The sequence below is a fragment of the Oryctolagus cuniculus genome, chromosome 6, assembly GCF_964237555.1.
Source record: "Oryctolagus cuniculus chromosome 6, mOryCun1.1, whole genome shotgun sequence".
Taxonomy (NCBI): Eukaryota; Metazoa; Chordata; class Mammalia; order Lagomorpha; family Leporidae; genus Oryctolagus; species Oryctolagus cuniculus.
Window position 1 is genome coordinate 50,212,734 of NC_091437.1, and position 17,746 is coordinate 50,230,479.

Here is a 17,746-nt window from a genome sequence, read left to right on the forward strand (position 1 = left end):
CCATTTAGGACGCTGAAAAGACCCAGATTGAAAGAAGTGAAATCCAGAAACGTTGCCACCCAAAGAATATTGGGAAACGCTCGGAATCAGTGAGGAAGGAACTCGCAACACTGTCACCTATGTGACGCCAGAATGCACGCTCAGATTTCTCAGTGCGCTTGCGCAAAGGCTGCTACTACAATTCAGTAATGCCATCAATGACTGGGCAGACGACAGGAAACAGTAGTAGTCTGCTATTGGCTGGTAACGAAAACGCACAGGCTTCCTAATTGGACGCAGTACGAACCTAATACGCATGCTCATTCTTGTTTCCCATGGGGGATTGGTCCAGCCACGGTTTTAGTATTCCAATTGGCTAACGCAGGTAGTGGGCGGGGGATGTAGGGGGAAGTTTGAATTTTAAACGAAAAGACAGCAAGAATTTGAAGTCAGTTGTCGGCGAGTGTCGGTGGCGTTCTGTTTGTGGACCGGGTTGTCGGCATGTCCTTTCCTAAGGCTCCCCTGAAACGATTCAATGACCCTTCCGGTGCGTACTGGGGGAGGAACGGGGAAGCAGAGACCCTCCATTGCCTCTTGGTTCTGTACCTGGGAGGCAAGGAGGAGGCGAATTCAAAGCTGGGATAGGGCTCCTTTAGTTTACTTTTCTCAGCTATGTATAAGAATCTGTCACATAAGCAAGCACTACTCTCGAAGCGTAGAGTACGGAGAGGAGACCCTGCTCGATTCTGTCAGAACAGTTAGCTCTGAGAAGAATTCAGAGTCAGCTGAGGGAATGGTGATGAGGCGTTGGTAGCTGTTAGCCAAGACCGGAAAGTCCTCGCTGATTACAACAGTTGGGTATTTTCGTGTGACCCTGAGGATTTCTTTTAGATAGTCCATTTGGACTTTAAAGAAGAAACATTGATTTTAATGATCTGTGCTTACTTTAAAATTTATTGTATAGGGATGAAGTGGTCATCTTTCCATAGTCCCACTAAACTAGACTATTTTTTCTTTTTAACTCTTGAACTTTATTTGGTGGACAGTTAAGCCCTTTAGTGTAAATTTAAATATTATATCAAAATACGAAAAAAGTAGGAGGGAGGGAAAATTATTATATTCGTTCAGTGGTATTTATGAAATGTATTGAATCTGTTAACTAGAAATTAACATTTTTTTTTCAAACGATTTAAAGTTGATAAAGACCGTTCACTGGTTTAAAGTAACAGCAGTACCACTTACTGAAAACACTAAAAATGTAGTAATGACAGTCAATACTGACCAATTACCATGTACTTCAGGGGCCATACTAAGTATTTACATTGATCAGCAGCAGTTTTTTAGTTCCCCCACGATTCTAGGATAGCATTCTATTTGTTATTTTGATGATAAAAACGCTGGTACTTAAATTTACTCCATTTGTTAAACAACCAACTTGTCAAAACTGAGATATGAAATCACACCTGAATGCTTTCTTGCTTTTATTTATTTATTTTTAAGACTTATTTTATTTACTTGAAAGGCAGAGTTATATGGAAAAACGGAGAGACAGAAGTCTTCCATCCGCTGGTTCACTTCCCAAATGGCTGCAATGGCTAAGGCTGGGCCAGGCTGAAGCCAGGAGCTTCATCTAGGTCTCCCATTTGGGTGTCATCCTCAACTGTTTTTCCCAGGCACATTAGAAGGGAGCTTGATGGAAAGTGGAGCAGCCAGGATTCGAATCGATGCCCATATAAGATGCCAGCACTGTAGGCAGCAGCTTAACCCGAAGTGACACAAAACCCACCCTATTCTTCCTTGCTTTTAACCACTGCAGTACAGAAGCACAAGAAGCAGAGAGACTTAGATGTGGCTATAGGCAAAAATCATTTAGTGGATGCTAGCTGTGTATGAGACTGCTAAGGTTAGCTGTATCAGATCTTGTTTATTCCTTTCAACAGCCAGTTCAACAAAATACTGATATTGTGCTCCTTGTACAGATGAGAAAACTACTGAGTAGCCAGTAAGTAGTAGAGCTAAACACCTATGATCAATCCATTATACTATATCCTAGTTAATGGTCACTCTTTGCATTAGTAATTTTTTTCAGCCAACTTGCAACTGGAAGTGTGCACAGCTCTGCTCACAAAAGTAGCCCAAGTGAGCAAGTAGGTCAGCACAATCTTACTTCCTTAAAGGATTCAGGGGTCATGTTATTTCCCAGATAGTCAAAAAACCAACTCAAGTTCTGTCACCGATGTGGTTTTAAGTAGAATTAATACCAATCCTACAGTATTTCAGGTTCACGGTTTTGGGAATGATGAGAGTTACTTATTTAATGGCTCAAAATGTGCCAGACATTATGATGATATTTCATTCCACAAATCCCCACAATACCATGAAGTACTACTTTTTATTCCTGCTTCATGATTGAAGGACCTGAGCTTAAAATAAAAGTAACTTTCCAGGGCTTTTTAAAGTTACACTGGAAAAGGGGAGATTATTATGTTCTTATTCCCTCTCTCTCCCTGTGTCTAAATGTATTTGGCATATAGTGATGTCTGGTTTTTTTTGTTTGGTTGGTTGGTTGGTTGTTTTTGTAATTAGATTTATTTATCTGAAAGGCAGAGAGAGAGGGAGGGAGATCTTCCATTTGCTGGTTCACTCCCCCAAATGGCCACAATAGCAGCCAGGCCAAAACCAGGAGCCAGGAATTCCATCCAGGTCTCCCTTGTGGTTAGCACATGGATCTCATCTGCTGCGGTGGAAGCCACATTAGCAGGAAGCTGGATTGGAAGCAGAGCTGATAGGAGTCAAACTAGCACTTATTGGCACCACAAGTGACTGCTTAACCCACCATACCACAATGCCAGCCTCAATGATGTCTGTTGAGAGGCTGACTTTGAACCCTGATCTACCTGATTAAAAAACTATTCCCATGACAAGTTTTTAACCTGGATTAAAATGACCGCATCCCTTGTCAGAGTACTTGAATTTAGTTCCAAGCTCTGCTCCTGATTACAGCTTCCTGTTAATATGGATCCTGAGCGGCAGCAAATGATGACCCAGGTAGTTGGGTTCCTGCCACTCAGCTGGAAGATCTGTATTCAGTTCCTAGTTCCCAGCTTACAGACATTTGAAGAATGAGCCAGCAGATAGGAGCTCTCTTGTCTTGTCTGTCTTTTCCTCTGTGTCTTTATCTCCCTGCCACTCAAAGTATTTAAAAAATTAAATCAGGACTGGAGTTGTGACGTAGCAGGTGAAGCCACCACCTGCAACACTGCTGTCCCATATGGGTGCCAGTTTATGTTCATGCATCTCCACTTCCAATCCAGCTCCCTGCTAATGACCTGGGAAAAACAGTGGAAGATGGCCCAAGCATTTGGTCCCCTGCACCCATGTGGGAGACCCAATTGAAGCTTCTGGCTCCTGGCTTCAGCCAGGCCCAATCCAGCCTGTTGTGGCCATCTGGAGAGTGAACCAGCATATAGAATATTTCACTCTTTGTTTTTCCCTCTCTCTCTCTGTAACTGTGACTTTTAAATAAACAAATCTTTACCAAATAAGCAAATAAAATTAAAAAGCTATGACTAATCTTAAATCTCCAACACTTTAATGTATTTTCCATACTGCTAAACTGAATCTGTGAGCCAAGTATTGGGGTGATTGAAATTTCCCTAACTTCAAGCAGTTTTGTTTAATGTGCAAGGTTGATAAATAGATGATTACAAAACTGAGAAATTCTGTCATAGGATCAATATGGATAGCCTGCTATGGGGATTAGATAGCCTGTTTTGGGGATTAGATAAAACTAGAAGAGGTGCCATTTAGGCTAAAATCTGATGGATTAATGAGAGTTAGCCAGGCAAAATGGAAGGTTGGTTTTCCGTTCTAGTGGAAGAAGAAGAAAATACAGTTTGGAAATTTGAAGTTTTTATTTAATGTGTGAAATATTTTGTTTGCAAGCAAATATTGACTCCTATGTTAGCTTTGGATGATTTTTGCTGAAGGTATAAGTTACTCCCAGAAAGCTTATAATCCTTCAAGCCAGCTGGTTTCTTTTATCTGATGTTCCCCTCCCAACTGGATTCCTAATGAGTCATATGTATGATGTAATAAATTTTTAAGTGTTAGTAAGAAAAATACCTAGAACATAAAAATAGCATATACCATATTCTCACAGTGTTGCTAAATATATACAGCCTGGATTTAACCTAGTTCTTGAATGTATATCCCCAGAACTATTTTTTGACTTTTGGAAATATTGAGGGAAGATTTGTTTAAGTATGGTCTTAATATTTCTCAATGTGCATGACACCGGTTAGTAGTCACTATCCATTGTACCATCGTTTGCTGATCTTTATTCTCTTTGATAAGGTAGATCCTGTGACATACTAGAATACTAGAATTCAACATGTTTTGCTTTGCTTTTTTTTTTTTTTTTTTTTTTTTGCTGCTTACTGAGGCTAGAGCAGTGCTTCTCACATTTTTCCACAGAAGCGTCTCTAAGAACAGAGCAAAGGAAAGTAACAATTGGCTGTGCATCAGAGCAACCCCTTCATCCTCTAAATAGGCAGAATTACCGAAAGTGGCGGCAGTTTTCTCCAGGTCTCCTATTTGCTTTAAAATACAGTGTGTTCCCTTTTACCTTCTCACCCCGGTCTCGATTAAATAAAGATGTGCCACACTTAGCCTGATTTTAGGAAACCCCTCTGACCCTACTGCTTACTCCAGAATATAAATAGTTTGTGAGGTTTGGTAATCTTGAAATAGCCAAGATTAATACTGTTTTTGAACTTAGCCCAGTGAATTCTGTGCTTCCTTTTGAAATTCTTCTGTTTTTGGAAAACCACTACCTATACTGTTTATTGACTGCATTTAGATTTGAAAGCTCCCAAGATTGGAGTCCTTGTGTCCATACTTAAAAATGATCTTCATTTTGTATAGAAAAATGGAAACTTAACTCTTTCCTAAAAAGAATTTGCATGGTTTGCTTAGAACTGGTGAAAGCACACTGAAGTACTTTAAAAAAAAATTTATTATTTATATATTTGAAAGTTGGAGTTACTCAGAGAGAAGGAGAGGCAGAGAGAGAGAGAGGTCCTCCATCTGCCGGTTCACTACCCAGTTGGCCACAATGGCTGGAACTGCGCTGATCTGAAACCCGGAGCCAGGAGCGTCTTCCAGGTCTCCCACACAGGTGCAGGGGCCCAAGCACTTGGGCCGTCTTCCGCTGCTTTCCCAGGCCACAGCAGAGAGCTGGATCTGAAGTTGTCGGGGAAGCAGCTGGGACTCAAACCTGCGTCCTTATGGGATGGGCTTCACCCGCTATGCAGCAGCGCCAGTCCCTGAAGTACTTTTAAAGCTATATCCCAGAGTAAAAAATGACTTATATTTCTCCCTCATATACTGTGGTACTTCAGAATGTTTGTGGAGGAACCAGTGTGTGGCATAGTAGGTTAACCCTCTGCCTATGACACAGGCATCGCATAGCAGAGCACTGGTTCTAGTCCTAGCTACTCTGCTTCCAATCCAGAGGATTTTAAAGTACCTGAGAGAGCAACAGATGACTCAAGTACTTGGGCCCCTGACACCCATGTATAAGACCCAAATGGAGTTCCTCACTCCGGGCTTCAGCCTGGCCCAGCCCTGACCCATGTAGCCATTTGAGAAGTGAACCAGTGGATAGAAGATCTCTTTCTCTGTCTCTCTGCTTTTCAAGTAAAATAAATACTCAAAAAAAAAGTTAAGGAAATGTACAGTTAAAAGGTGAGTTTATTTTGGTGTAAAATTTTGAAATCTGTGCTGTTTTTTTCATAATATGCATTATCTGTGAAGTTTTTGAGGATGTCCCATGTATTTTTATAGATAAGATTGAAACAAGGGGCCAGCGCCATGGTGCACTAGGTTAATCCTCCGCCTGCGGCGCCAGCATCCCATGTGGTCGCTGGTTCTAGTCCCGGTTGCTCCTCTTCCAATCCAGCTCTCTGCTGTGGCTTGGGAAAGCAGTAGAAGATCTTCCAAGTCCTTGGGCCCCTGCACCTGCATGGGAGGCCAGGAAGAAGTACCTGGCTCCTGGCTTCAGATCGGCGTAGCTCCAGCCGTAGCGGCCATTTGGGGAGTGAACCAGCGGAGGGAGGACCTTTTGGTCTCTCTCTCTCTCACTGTCTGTAACTCTACCTGTCAAATAAATAAATAAAATCTTTGAAAAAAAAAAAAGACTGAAACAAAAATTCCATAAAATATTGATTACCTAACTTTTGCTACAATGAGTGTAACACTGCTGTTTTCAATTGTGTTTCACTTTGAAAATAGTTTTTGATTTTTTTAAATGTTCAGTTAATTTCGTTGAAATGTTTATTAATTAACTGAAAGACTGACAGACAGGGAAAAACAGAGAGAGAGGTAAATAGATCTTTCATCACTATTTCACCCCCTCCCCCCCCACATACCTGCAACAGCTAGGGCTCTAGGCGAAAGCCAGGAGTCAGGAACTACTTCAAGGTTTCTCACATAGGTGGCAGGAATCAAAGTACTTAGGTTATCAATGGTGCCTACCAGGCACATTAACAGAAAGCTGGATCTGAGGCAAAGGTGGGACTTTATCCCAAACACTCTGAAAAGGGATGCAAGCATCCCAGTCACTTAACCTGCTCTGCCACAATGCTCACCTCTACTTTTTTTTTTAATGCCAGCCAAGAGACATTTGACAAACAAGGATATCAGTGGTTGCCTTCACATCATCACAGCTCCTTGGTGTTTCTATTTATTTGCATGAGATTCTAGACTGAAGTAAATAGCTTCTCATGGAGTAGTTTTACTCTCTTGGTTCCCAGTCAGCTGAAAATACTAGCAATGTTTTTTCTTGTTGTAAGTGGTGAGGGCCCCATCTCAAATGTGTAAGCACCCTGAATTGCCTTCAAATTTGGGACCTGTGTAAGTGAGGTTATATAAGAAGTGTGTAAACTTCTAGAACATAGAAATGTAGTTTAGCACAGTTTGAATAACATGATTACAAATTTCCTGAGCTTCAGCTTCCTTATTTGTAAATTGTTACATAGGGTTCTTATGAGAATTAAATAAAATAATATCTATAAAATACTTAACCTAACACCTGGCATTTAGTAAGTATTCAAAAAATTCTATTTGTTCTTTCTATGGTTGCTTTTCTTCTGTATATGAAAGTACATTTAGAATCATAAATTGATCTGATGTATTGATATTATCCAGAGATGAATTATCACTATATTTGTTTCAGGCTAAATGTGAAAGTTGAGTTTTAATTGCTTTGTTTCTAGTAATCCCATGATGATTGCCTCAATGACTCTCTTTGAGTATACTTGACATCACATATTTTTATATTCCGTCCTTAACAAAGCCTACTTGTTTTTTATTACATGTTGTGCTTCCCAAACTGTCTTTAGTATTTTATTCTGTATTTAATTAAACTGTATTTAGCATTTTTCTTTAGTGTTTAATCTTTACTGCCTGTTTTCCCTTTATCCCAGCTGATAAAGAGAGGAAGATTTTTTTTTTTTAAAAAAGAGGGCTTCTTTACAATATCAAATGGGTTTGTTTTTTTTTTTTTTTAGATTTATTTATTTGTTTGAAAGGCAGAGTTACAGAGAACAGAGGCAGAGAGAGAGAGGTCTTCTATCCCCTGGTTTACTCCCAAAATGGTCACAGTGGCTGGGGCTGCACCCGTCCGAAGCTAGGAGCCTCCTCTAGGTCTCCCACGCATGTGCAGGGGCCCAAGGACTTGAAACGTCTTCCACTGCTCCCCTAGGCCAAAGAAGAGCTGGATCGGAAGTAGAGCAGTTGGGACCTGAACCAGCGCCCACATGGGATGCCAGCAGTGCAGGCGGCAGCTGCATCCACTAAACTACAGCACCAGCCCCATGAATACTATTTTTATATCTAAAAATTGGAGAGGCAGTTTATTAATGATATTTTTACATTTATATTCACTTTATCTTGAACTGTTTTAATTTAAGCTCATAAATTACATTGAGTGGCATATATTATGTTTTCTCCAGGTTGTGCACCATCTCCAGGAGCTTATGATGTTAAAACTTCAGAAGTATTGAAAGGACCAGTATCCTTTCAGAAATCACAAAGATTTAAAAGACAAAAAGGTAATAGATCTGAAAATAAAATACTGGTTATATGACCTGACAAGTTATAACAATATTTAAATTGGAAGATACTATAATGTTCCTCAAAATGTAAACTTACAATTATATTTAAATTTTCTTTGATGGTAGATTCATGAAATGGTCAAATAGAAATGTAGTTTCCCTTTTGGTACTTCAACTTTTATGTCAGGAAATATTAGGAAAATTATAAAAGTGTTAGATATGTTAAAAAATATTGTGCAACTAATCATTTGGAAATGTGCAATCAGGAAAAGAATAACTATTTCTTCATTGTGCTTGGAATAAGAAATTTGGAAATTGTGTCTTGAATATGGTTAAAAAACATAAAACAACTGTACAATTCATTTTTCTGTAGAATCGCAACAAAATCTTAATGTTGACAAGGATACTACTTTACCTGCTTCAGCTAGAAAAGTTAAGACTTCGGAAATAAAGGTGAGGAACTTTTACATGCCAGCAAGTATGTTGGGATAGGACCTAAGTCTAAATATGAATTTTCTTTTTGTTCCATATATACATTATTCAGTATTTTTAGTGTGCCTGTGTTTTGTCTTCAGCTTCTCACATGAAGTCAAATGTGGAATTTTCCACTTGGGACATCATATCAACCTCAAAAAGTTCTGGATTTTTAGATTCAGAACACTGAACCTGTACTGTAGCCTTTTAGGATAGGTTCAGCATATAAATTAGAGTTAAAAGTCTATAAACTAATGAAAGAGGTTATGACGTAGCAAGTTTTAAATTTCTGCCAGGTAATTACTAAATATACTGTTTTTAAATGTGCCCTTAGTCATTTTTATATATGGATGAAATTTAGGTTATTTAGAAAGCATTTAAAAATTATGTGATGCTTTGGTTTGCTGCCATCATTTGAGTTATTTTGTTTTTGTTTATTTATGATGAAGGATAAATATTAGTGGGAAAAAAAAAAAAAACAGGAAAAATTCCAGTGCTACTTAAAAACTGTTGTTGATTGGTGGTTGATTAAATTCTAAATCACTTTATGGTGGAACTCACAGACTAGTCTATTGTTACTGTTTCTATTAGTTCATAAGCAAGATATACTTTGTTAAGTTGAACAAATTAATAGATACTGTAATGTAGAAAAGATTTAGACTTAAAGTCAAAGCTAAAGGTTAAGTTTAATTATTCATTCATTTTAGTGATTACCTGTCTTTTTTTATAATATGCAGCTATGTTGTCTTATATGGAAATGATTAGTGCATGTGACTATGAGCACTTCAAATGTGGCAATACCAATGAAGATCTAAATTTTTAGTGTTATGTAATTCTGGTTTTATTTTTTTTAAAGGTTTATTTTATTTATTTGAAAGACAGAGTTACGGAGAGAGGTAGAAACAGAGAGAGGTCTTTCATCCGCTGGTTCACTCTCCAGATGGCTGCAATGGCCGGGGCTGCGCCAATCTGGAGCCAGGAGCCAGGAGCCTCCTCCGTGTCTCCCTCATAAGTGCAGGGGCCCAAGGACTTGGGCCATCCTCTACTGCTTTCCCAGGCCATAGCAGAGAGCTGGATCGGAAAAGGAGCAGCTAGGACACAAACTGGCACCAAATGGGATACTGGAATCACAGGCAGCAGCTGTATCTGCTACACCACAATGCTGGCCTGCTTAAACTCTTAAACTTGAAATATTTTGAGATTTTAGGAACCTTTCTTTCATTTGCCAGAAAAATGATCTATAAAGTGTGGCATAGGCTCAGTGTACGATTTAAAATAGAAATTAGCTATTTGGAGCACTTAATCTTTTCATATTTGGCTGTGATATTTGTAGCACTTAAATTTGTATTTTTTCTTTTAAACAGAAGTCTCAAAAGACTGATAAAGATTTGAAGATACTAGAAAAAGAGGTAAGCAATGCTTTAAACTTACTGAAAAACAAATTTTATATATAATGGAAAGAGTTTCATAGAGTTTAGAAATAGAAATTCTGTTGTAGTTTGAGTCTTGTAGTAAGGAAAACATGATATACAGAATACTTGCCTTGGGTTTGCTACCATATTTTGGAGCCTATCCAAACTGTCAGTGTAGTAGTATGCTGGCAAAGTCAAGCTTATTATGTCAAGATAACCCACTTAGTGAAAAACTGATAGTTAGGCCAGCACCGCAGCTCAATAGGCTAATCCTCCACCTAGCGGCGCCGGCACACCGGGTTCTAGTCCCGGTCGGGGCGCCAGATTCTTTCCCGGTTGCCCCTCTTCCAGGCCAGCTCTCTACTGTGGCCCGGGAAGGCAGTGGAGGATGGCCCAAGTGCTTGGGCCCTGCATCCCATGGGAGACCAGGAGAAGCACCTGGCTTCTGCCTTAGGATCAGCGCAGTGCGGCCAGCCGTGGCGGCCACTGGAGGGTGAACCAATGGCAAAAGGAAGACCTTTCTCTCTGTCTCTCTCACTATCCACTCTGCCTATCAAAAAAAAAAAAAAAAAAGAAAAAGAAAAAGAAAAACTGATAGTTAAAGATAAATATATCAGTTTATTACAATTAAATGTGTGGATCAAATATTTGTATCTACTGATAGCACCTGCTCTTGCTGTGTGCTAATGCATGTTGAAAAAACATATCTGGGGGGCTGGTGCCGTGGCTCACTTGGTTAATCCTCTGCCTGCAGTGCCGGCATCCCATATGGGTGCCGAGTTCTAGTCCCGGTTGCCCCTCTTCCAGTCCAGCTCTCTGCTGTGGCTCCTGGCTTCGGATTGCCGTAGCTCCGGCCGTGGAATCCATTTCGGGGGTGAACCAATGGAGGGAAGACCTTTCTCTCTGTCTCTCTCTCTCTCTCACTGGCTAACTCTGTCAAATAAACTTAAAAAAAAAAAAAAGAAAAGAAAAAAACATAGGTGGAGAATTGCTTGGTGAGCATGTAGTCCTAGCAGATGGTTGCATTATGATAAATTTATGCTTACTTGATGCATAGCTCTGCAATATATTTCTACTTTGAGGATGAAATAACCTAGAGCTGTGCTATCTAGTATGATAGCTGCTTACCATGTGGCTATTTTTAAAATAAATAAAATTGAACAAAATTAACAACTCAGTTGTATTAATCACATTTGAAGTGCTTAGTAACCACATGTGGTAAGCTGAGCAGTTACCATCCTTGATAGATGGTGCATTTCCTCCATGGCAATGATTTCTATATAGCAGGGCTGACCTAAAGAACCCATTTTTTTTCCCAAAGCTGTGCTAAGCTGTCCACTGCCAACTTTGCTTCTCTGCCAATGTTTTTGTTGTTGTTGTTGTTTAAGGTTATTTTAATCGATGTCAGCTGCAGATACAGTAAACTATTCTGAATCTGCAAAATGATGAAAATACCATGCTGAATTTTGTAGCATCTACCAGTTAGGTTTCCATTGCTGACCAAATAGGCTAATTGACATACTCCTTTGATACATTAAAACTCTCCATTTGAATACAGTGACATTTTGGTTTAGAACTAAGAATGCCAAATAATTGCAGATTTCTGCTTCCTTGCTCTGATCCTTTATATTTGTTTTAGTAACATTTTCTAATATATTGTTGAGGATACATGCCAGTGACATGGGGATTGATATTTATAGATGTGTCTACTGAGTCTCAGTGGGACAGCTGGTGAGTCAGTAGCAGTGCCAGGATTAAAATTGGTAATTTGCATAAGTTTCTTTACTGGATATAGAATTTTAGATTAGAAGACTTTTTTCCCTATTATTTTAGCATTTGATGTTTTTTATTTTATAATTTCTTTAGTAGCATTAGGAAGGATGGTTTGCTGATGCTTACCACATTCTACTTAGAAGCCCCGCTCTACCTTTCTGAAATAAAAAACATAGTTAGCATTTAAAAATTCTTTTATTTTTGTAAAGAGATTTATTTATTTATTTGAGAAGAAGAGTTACAGAGAAAGGGAGAGACAGAGAGAGGGGTCTTTCATCTGCTGGTTCACTTCCCAATGGCCACAATCGCCAAGCTGGGCCTATCCGAAGCCAGGAACTTCTGGGTCTCCCACACGGGTGCAGAGGTCCAAGCTCTCTGGCTTTCCCAGGCCATTAGCAGAGAGCTGGATGGAAAATAGAGCAACCAGGACTCAAACTGATGTCAATATAGGATGCCAGAGCTGCAGGTCAAGGCTTAATCTACTATGCCACAGTAACAACCCCCCATTTAAAACTCTTAATACAAATTACATAATTGAAACTATGGAAAGGAACTCTTACAAGTAGAAATATGTTAAAAGGAAGTAATGGTTTAATTGCACTTGGAAGTTTATGGCACTTAAAATCTTTTTGTTCTTAAAATGAATAGATCTTAAGTATCATAAAGTAAATATGATTATCCAACTAGGTAATAGTATATGAGCACAGTAACAAAGTTAGAAGTTTTTTAGAAGCTTTTTTTATTAACATTTATTTATTTATTTGAAAGTCAAGAGTTATACAGAGAGAGGAGAGGCAGAGAGAGAGAGGTCTTCTATCCTCTGGTGCACTCCCCATTTGGTCGCAATGACGGAGCTATGCCCATCCGAAGCCAGAAGCCTAGAGCTTCTTCTGGGTCTCCCACGCGGGTGCAGGGACCCAAGGACTTGAGCCATCTTCTTCTGCTTTCTCAGGCCACAGCAGAGAACTAGATCAGAAGTAGAGCAGCTGGGTTTCGAACCAGCACCCCTATGGGATGCTGGCACTTCAGGTGGCGACTTTCCCCGCTACACCACAGCACCAGCCCCTCTAGAAGCTTTAACACTGGTTATCAGTTACATTCATTTCTGTTTGCTTTGTAATAATGAGTCATTTATTTAACACCATGTTTTCTTCTAGATTCGTGTTCTCCTGCAGGAACGTGGTGCTCAGGACAAGCGGATCCAGGATCTGGAGACTGAGTTGGACAAGACAGAAGCAAAGCTGAATGCTGCAGTCAGAGAAAAAACATCTCTCTATGCAAACAGTGCTTCACTGGAAAAACAGCTTATTGAGTTAACCAGGACTAATGAACTACTAAAATCTAAGGTATTTGAACCTCATGATAACACACAAAATTGAATAAATAATATTGTTCTTATTGCAGTTGTTTGAGAACTTGAGCCTCTATTTAAGCCCTCTGTTTTTTCTTACTAGTTTTACCTTACATATTAAGTTGCCTCAGATAGAAATTGCTGTTTCTTTTGTTGTTGTTAAGATTTATTTTATTTATTTGAAAGGCAGAGTTACGGAGACAGAGGGAGAGACAGAAAGAGAGAGGTCCTCTATCCTAATGGTTCACTCTCCAAACAGCTGCACTGGCTAGGGCTTAGCCAGGCCGAAGCCAGAAGCGCCTGGAGCTTCTTGTGGATCTCCCACGTGGATGCAGGGGCCAAGGACTTGGACCATCTTCCAGTGGTTTCCTAGGCAGATGGCAGCTTAATCTACTACACCACAGTGCCGGCCCCTACTATATAGCTTTTTATTATTATGTCTAGGACACAAGAAATTATAAACAATCAAGTTGCTTTTGTACATTTTGAAATCACTTTATACATCTTCATTGGAAGTAAATGATACCATAATAACAGACTTCCCTCTGAAAACATTTTGGTAATGAAATATGAAATAAATCAGTAGACTCAATATATTCAAAGGAGAAACTGTCAAAATTAATATACTAATAGATCTTAAAGAGCCTAAAATGGTCATTGTGCTTGATACTGAGGAGAGTGAAGATATAAAGAACAGTTTTTAAGAATTAGAATTCAGGGCCTGCAATGTGCTGGGTTCTTTACCTACAAAAGGAGTAGAGTTGCATTAGAATCAAGAATAAAGAGGAAAGGCCGGCACCTCAGCTCACTTGGCTAATCCTCTGCCTGCGACGCCGGCACCCTGGGTTCTAGTCCCAGTTGGGGTGCCGGATTCTGTCCCCGTTGCTCCTCTTCCAGTCCAGCTCTCTGCTGTGGCCTGGGAAGCCAGTGGAGGATGGCCCAAGTGCTTGGGCCCTGCACCCGCATGGGAGACCAAGGGGAAGCACCTGGCTCCTGGCTTCAGATCAGCACAGTGCACTGGCCGTAGCGGCCATTTGGGGGGTGAACCAATGGAAAAGGAAAACCTTTCTCTCTCTCTCTCTCTCACTGTCAAACTCTGCCTGTCCAAAAAAATAAATAAATAAATAAAGAATAGAGAGGAAAAAAAAGAAGAAAGGACAGAAAGAATAGGGAAGAGAGCAAATTCCTGTTCCCACTCAGGGAGATTCTGATTTAGGAGGCTTGAGTTGAACCCTATAATCCGCATACTTCAAAGTACACCAGGCACAGATTCATTTTGTTAGCACCACATCTCCAAAAGTCTTCTGTAATCAGCTTTTAGACCCTTGCCTTGGACTTACCAGTTTAAAGAGGTAAATAAGCATCCAAACTACATTTTAGAAATAAACTAGAATGTTTACATAAGAAAAAAGAGAGACAATGACAGCATTATAATAATACCCCCTTATCCACAAGGGATACATTTCAAGATTTTCCATGATACCTGAAATATAAGCAAGGCTGAATCCTATACAGACGCTCCTTGATTTGCAAAAGAGATATGATCTAATAAATCCATTGTGGAAACAAATCGTGTTGAACTGTTATGATTTATTTATTTATTTGAAAGTCATGATAACAGAGAAAGGGAGAGACAGAGATCTTCCATCTTCTGGTTCATTCCACAAATGACCAGAACAGCTAGAGATGGGCCAGGCTGAAGCCAGGAGACCAGAACTCTATCTTTCTGGGTCTCCCATAGTGGATGACAGGTGTCCAGCCACTTGTGCCATCATCCTCTGCTTTCCCAGCCATGTTAGCAGAGAGTCACATGGGAAGCAGAGTAACTGGGACTTGAGCTGGTGCTCCAACATGGATTGCCAGCATTGTAAGCTGCAGCTTCTCACACTGTGCTACAATGCCAGCACCCCGTCCCCATGTTGGACCATTAGAAATCACATTCTCCTTTACCTAAAATAGGGTTGTGCCCAGATAAACCTGTCATTAACTTAAAAAGTAATGAGTCAAGTAACCATAAATGGGATAGGTAGGCAGACAATTGTGGTACAGAGGTAAACCACTGTTTGGGACTCCCACATTCCATATGGGAATGTCATTTTAAGCTTCAGCTATTCCACTTTCAATCCAGCTTCCTGCTAATGCGGACCCTGGATGATAGCAGATGGTGGCCCAAGTACTTGGGTTCCTGCCATCCACATGGGAGACCTAGATGAAGTTCTGGGCTCCTAGGGTCAACCTGGCCCACTTCTGGCTATTATAATAAGAATTTGGGGAGTGAGCCAGCAGATGGAAGATCTCTCTTTGTCTCTCTCTCTTGTTGTGCCTTCCAGGTAGAGGAAAATAAATATTTAAAAAAATAAATAAATGAAGGACCATATGTATATACTGTACTTTTGCTATACATACCTACCTATAATATGGTTTAATTTATAAATTAGAAAAAGTATGAGACCAATAATCAACTAATGAAAGTACAATTTTAACAGTATACTGTGGTAAAACATTTTAAACTTTTAAAATTTTTTATTTCTGGAATTTTCCAGTTAATCTTTTCAGACCACTGATGACCACAGATAACTGAAACCACAAAGAGTAAAATCACATATAAAGGGAGACTTCTGTAATGTGCAATCAGTAGTTGTGGTGTTGCTTAGACTGCATAAGTAAATAGTAATTCCAATGATAGTTAGAATTATTAGTATTTAACTGAGTGTATGTAAGGCTTAGAAGAAAATATTTCTGAATTTTTTATATTTGTTACTTAGTTTTCTGAAGATGGTAACCAGAAGAATCTGAGAATTCTAAGTCTGGAATTGATGAAACTTAGAAACAAAAGAGAAATGAAGATGAAGGTGAGTGATACTTTTGTTAGGTTTGTTATATTTGAATCTTGAAATGTGAATAATTTCTTGTTTCCTAAAATAGTTATCTCCATTGTATAGAGTATGGTGGCTAAACAAGAAGGCATGGAGATGAAGCTACAGGCCACGCAGAGGAATCTGGAAGAGTCTCAGGGGAAAATAGCACAGCTTGAGGGGAAACTGTAAGTGACTAAGAGGAAACAAATTACTAAGTGTAACCAATTCTTGATTTGCCTCTCTGAGCAAGTTACTGCTTATTGAGGCTTTACCCTTCCTTCAGTACTTTTTTTTTTCACTGCCATCATCTAATTGCCCTGTTCTTTTTTTTTAAGTGATAATTGAGCCCTTATCCTCACCAAACATTGTGTGCCAAAAAGTTGAATGAACGTACTACTTTTGTATATATTATGTATTAATGATCAGAAAAAGTCTCACAATTGTTCTTGAAATTTTAGGAAAGTGATAGACTGAAACTCAGAAACACTGGTATAGGAAGCTGTGATTAATTCACAATTCTAGTTTACATGTGGTAGAATATGCAGTTCATAATTACTCAGTTTCATGATTTTTGAAAATTGTGTACACCTGTTTAACTACTAATTGAATGAGGCAGAGAACACATCCATCCTCAGAAAGTTTCTTCATGCCCTTTCTTGCTACGGCCTGTGTAATGTTATCCTCTATGACTACATTTTGACTTCAGTCAAATTTGTTGTACCTTTTTTGAGACATTTATCATAGAATAAGAGAGAAAATCTGTGTGTAGTTTCTTTTGTTTGATGTGATGTTTCAGTGTTCATCCATGTTGTTGTCTGCATTGTAACTTTAACTCTATTTCTGAGTAGTATTCCACTATATAAATCTATTTCCATTTGCTTGCTATTCATCTTTTGGTCATTATTGGGTTGTTTTCAGTCTGTGAATATTTTGGGTAAGACTTATGAACATACATCTTTGTGAATATATATTTTTGTTCCTCTTGGGTAAATATTTTACTAAGAATAAATTCCTGGTTTTTAGGATGTGTATCTATAAAGTGATAAAAAACAAAAAACACGAAGTGATTGTACTATTTATACGCCCATCAGCAATATATAGTAGTTCTACCTGTTCCTTCACATCGCAGTTAGTATTGTCCATCTATGAGGCCTTTCTAGTGATTGTGAAATGGTGTCTCATTTATCTCCTTTTATGAAGGATCTATTTAAGTTGGTCTCTTGCCCATTTCTATAGTCAGGTCGTACGGAGGAGGTAAACATATAACTAATTGACTACCAGGCAATCTGGGACAAAAGCTTTATGGTACACAAAATGATATTTATTATATTGGGTGAAAGGAGAACCAGGAAAGCTACCAAAAATAATTATTTCTAGTATTTGGAATGTTGGAAATGGTGATTGTTTTCATCATAGGTCCTTTTTGAGAATACATTTGGAAAGGTTTCTCGCTTAGGTTCAATCTTCTGTCTTTGTTTTGCATGTTAAGTATCGGCTTGAAAGGTCACATAAAATAATGAGAGTTTGGGATTGAGTCCACCTGCCTGTTATAAAAATGACTGGTGTATGGTATTAATATAATTATTGAATAAATAAACTAGTATGTATTAACATGTGCATTTTTTAGTGTTTCAATAGAGAAAGAAAAGATGGATGAAAAATCTGAAACAGAAAAACTCTTAGAATACATCGAAGAAATTAGGTAATATAAATAGTAGCTTTAAGTTGGATCTTAAAGTTTGTTGAATACTGATAAACATCGTTTTCATCTTTATTCTCTTA

General features: G+C 38.9%; 1 protein-coding gene across 2 annotated transcripts in view; it reads left to right on the forward strand.

The window, feature by feature from the left end:
* The first annotated feature begins 136 nt into the window (after nucleotides 1–136).
* HMMR (hyaluronan mediated motility receptor) overlaps nucleotides 137–17,746 on the forward strand; it is a 34,414-nt gene continuing 16,804 nt past the window's right edge. For both annotated transcript variants that reach the window (XM_008255359.4, XM_008255360.4), the window contains exons 1-8: nucleotides 137–526; nucleotides 7,995–8,093; nucleotides 8,470–8,549; nucleotides 9,935–9,979; nucleotides 12,913–13,101; nucleotides 15,872–15,958; nucleotides 16,049–16,149; nucleotides 17,592–17,666. In XM_008255359.4, the coding sequence (XP_008253581.1) occupies nucleotides 481–526; nucleotides 7,995–8,093; nucleotides 8,470–8,549; nucleotides 9,935–9,979; nucleotides 12,913–13,101; nucleotides 15,872–15,958; nucleotides 16,049–16,149; nucleotides 17,592–17,666 (722 nt within the window). In that variant the 5' untranslated portion in view covers nucleotides 137–480. The remainder of the gene's footprint in view (nucleotides 527–7,994; nucleotides 8,094–8,469; nucleotides 8,550–9,934; nucleotides 9,980–12,912; nucleotides 13,102–15,871; nucleotides 15,959–16,048; nucleotides 16,150–17,591; nucleotides 17,667–17,746) is intronic.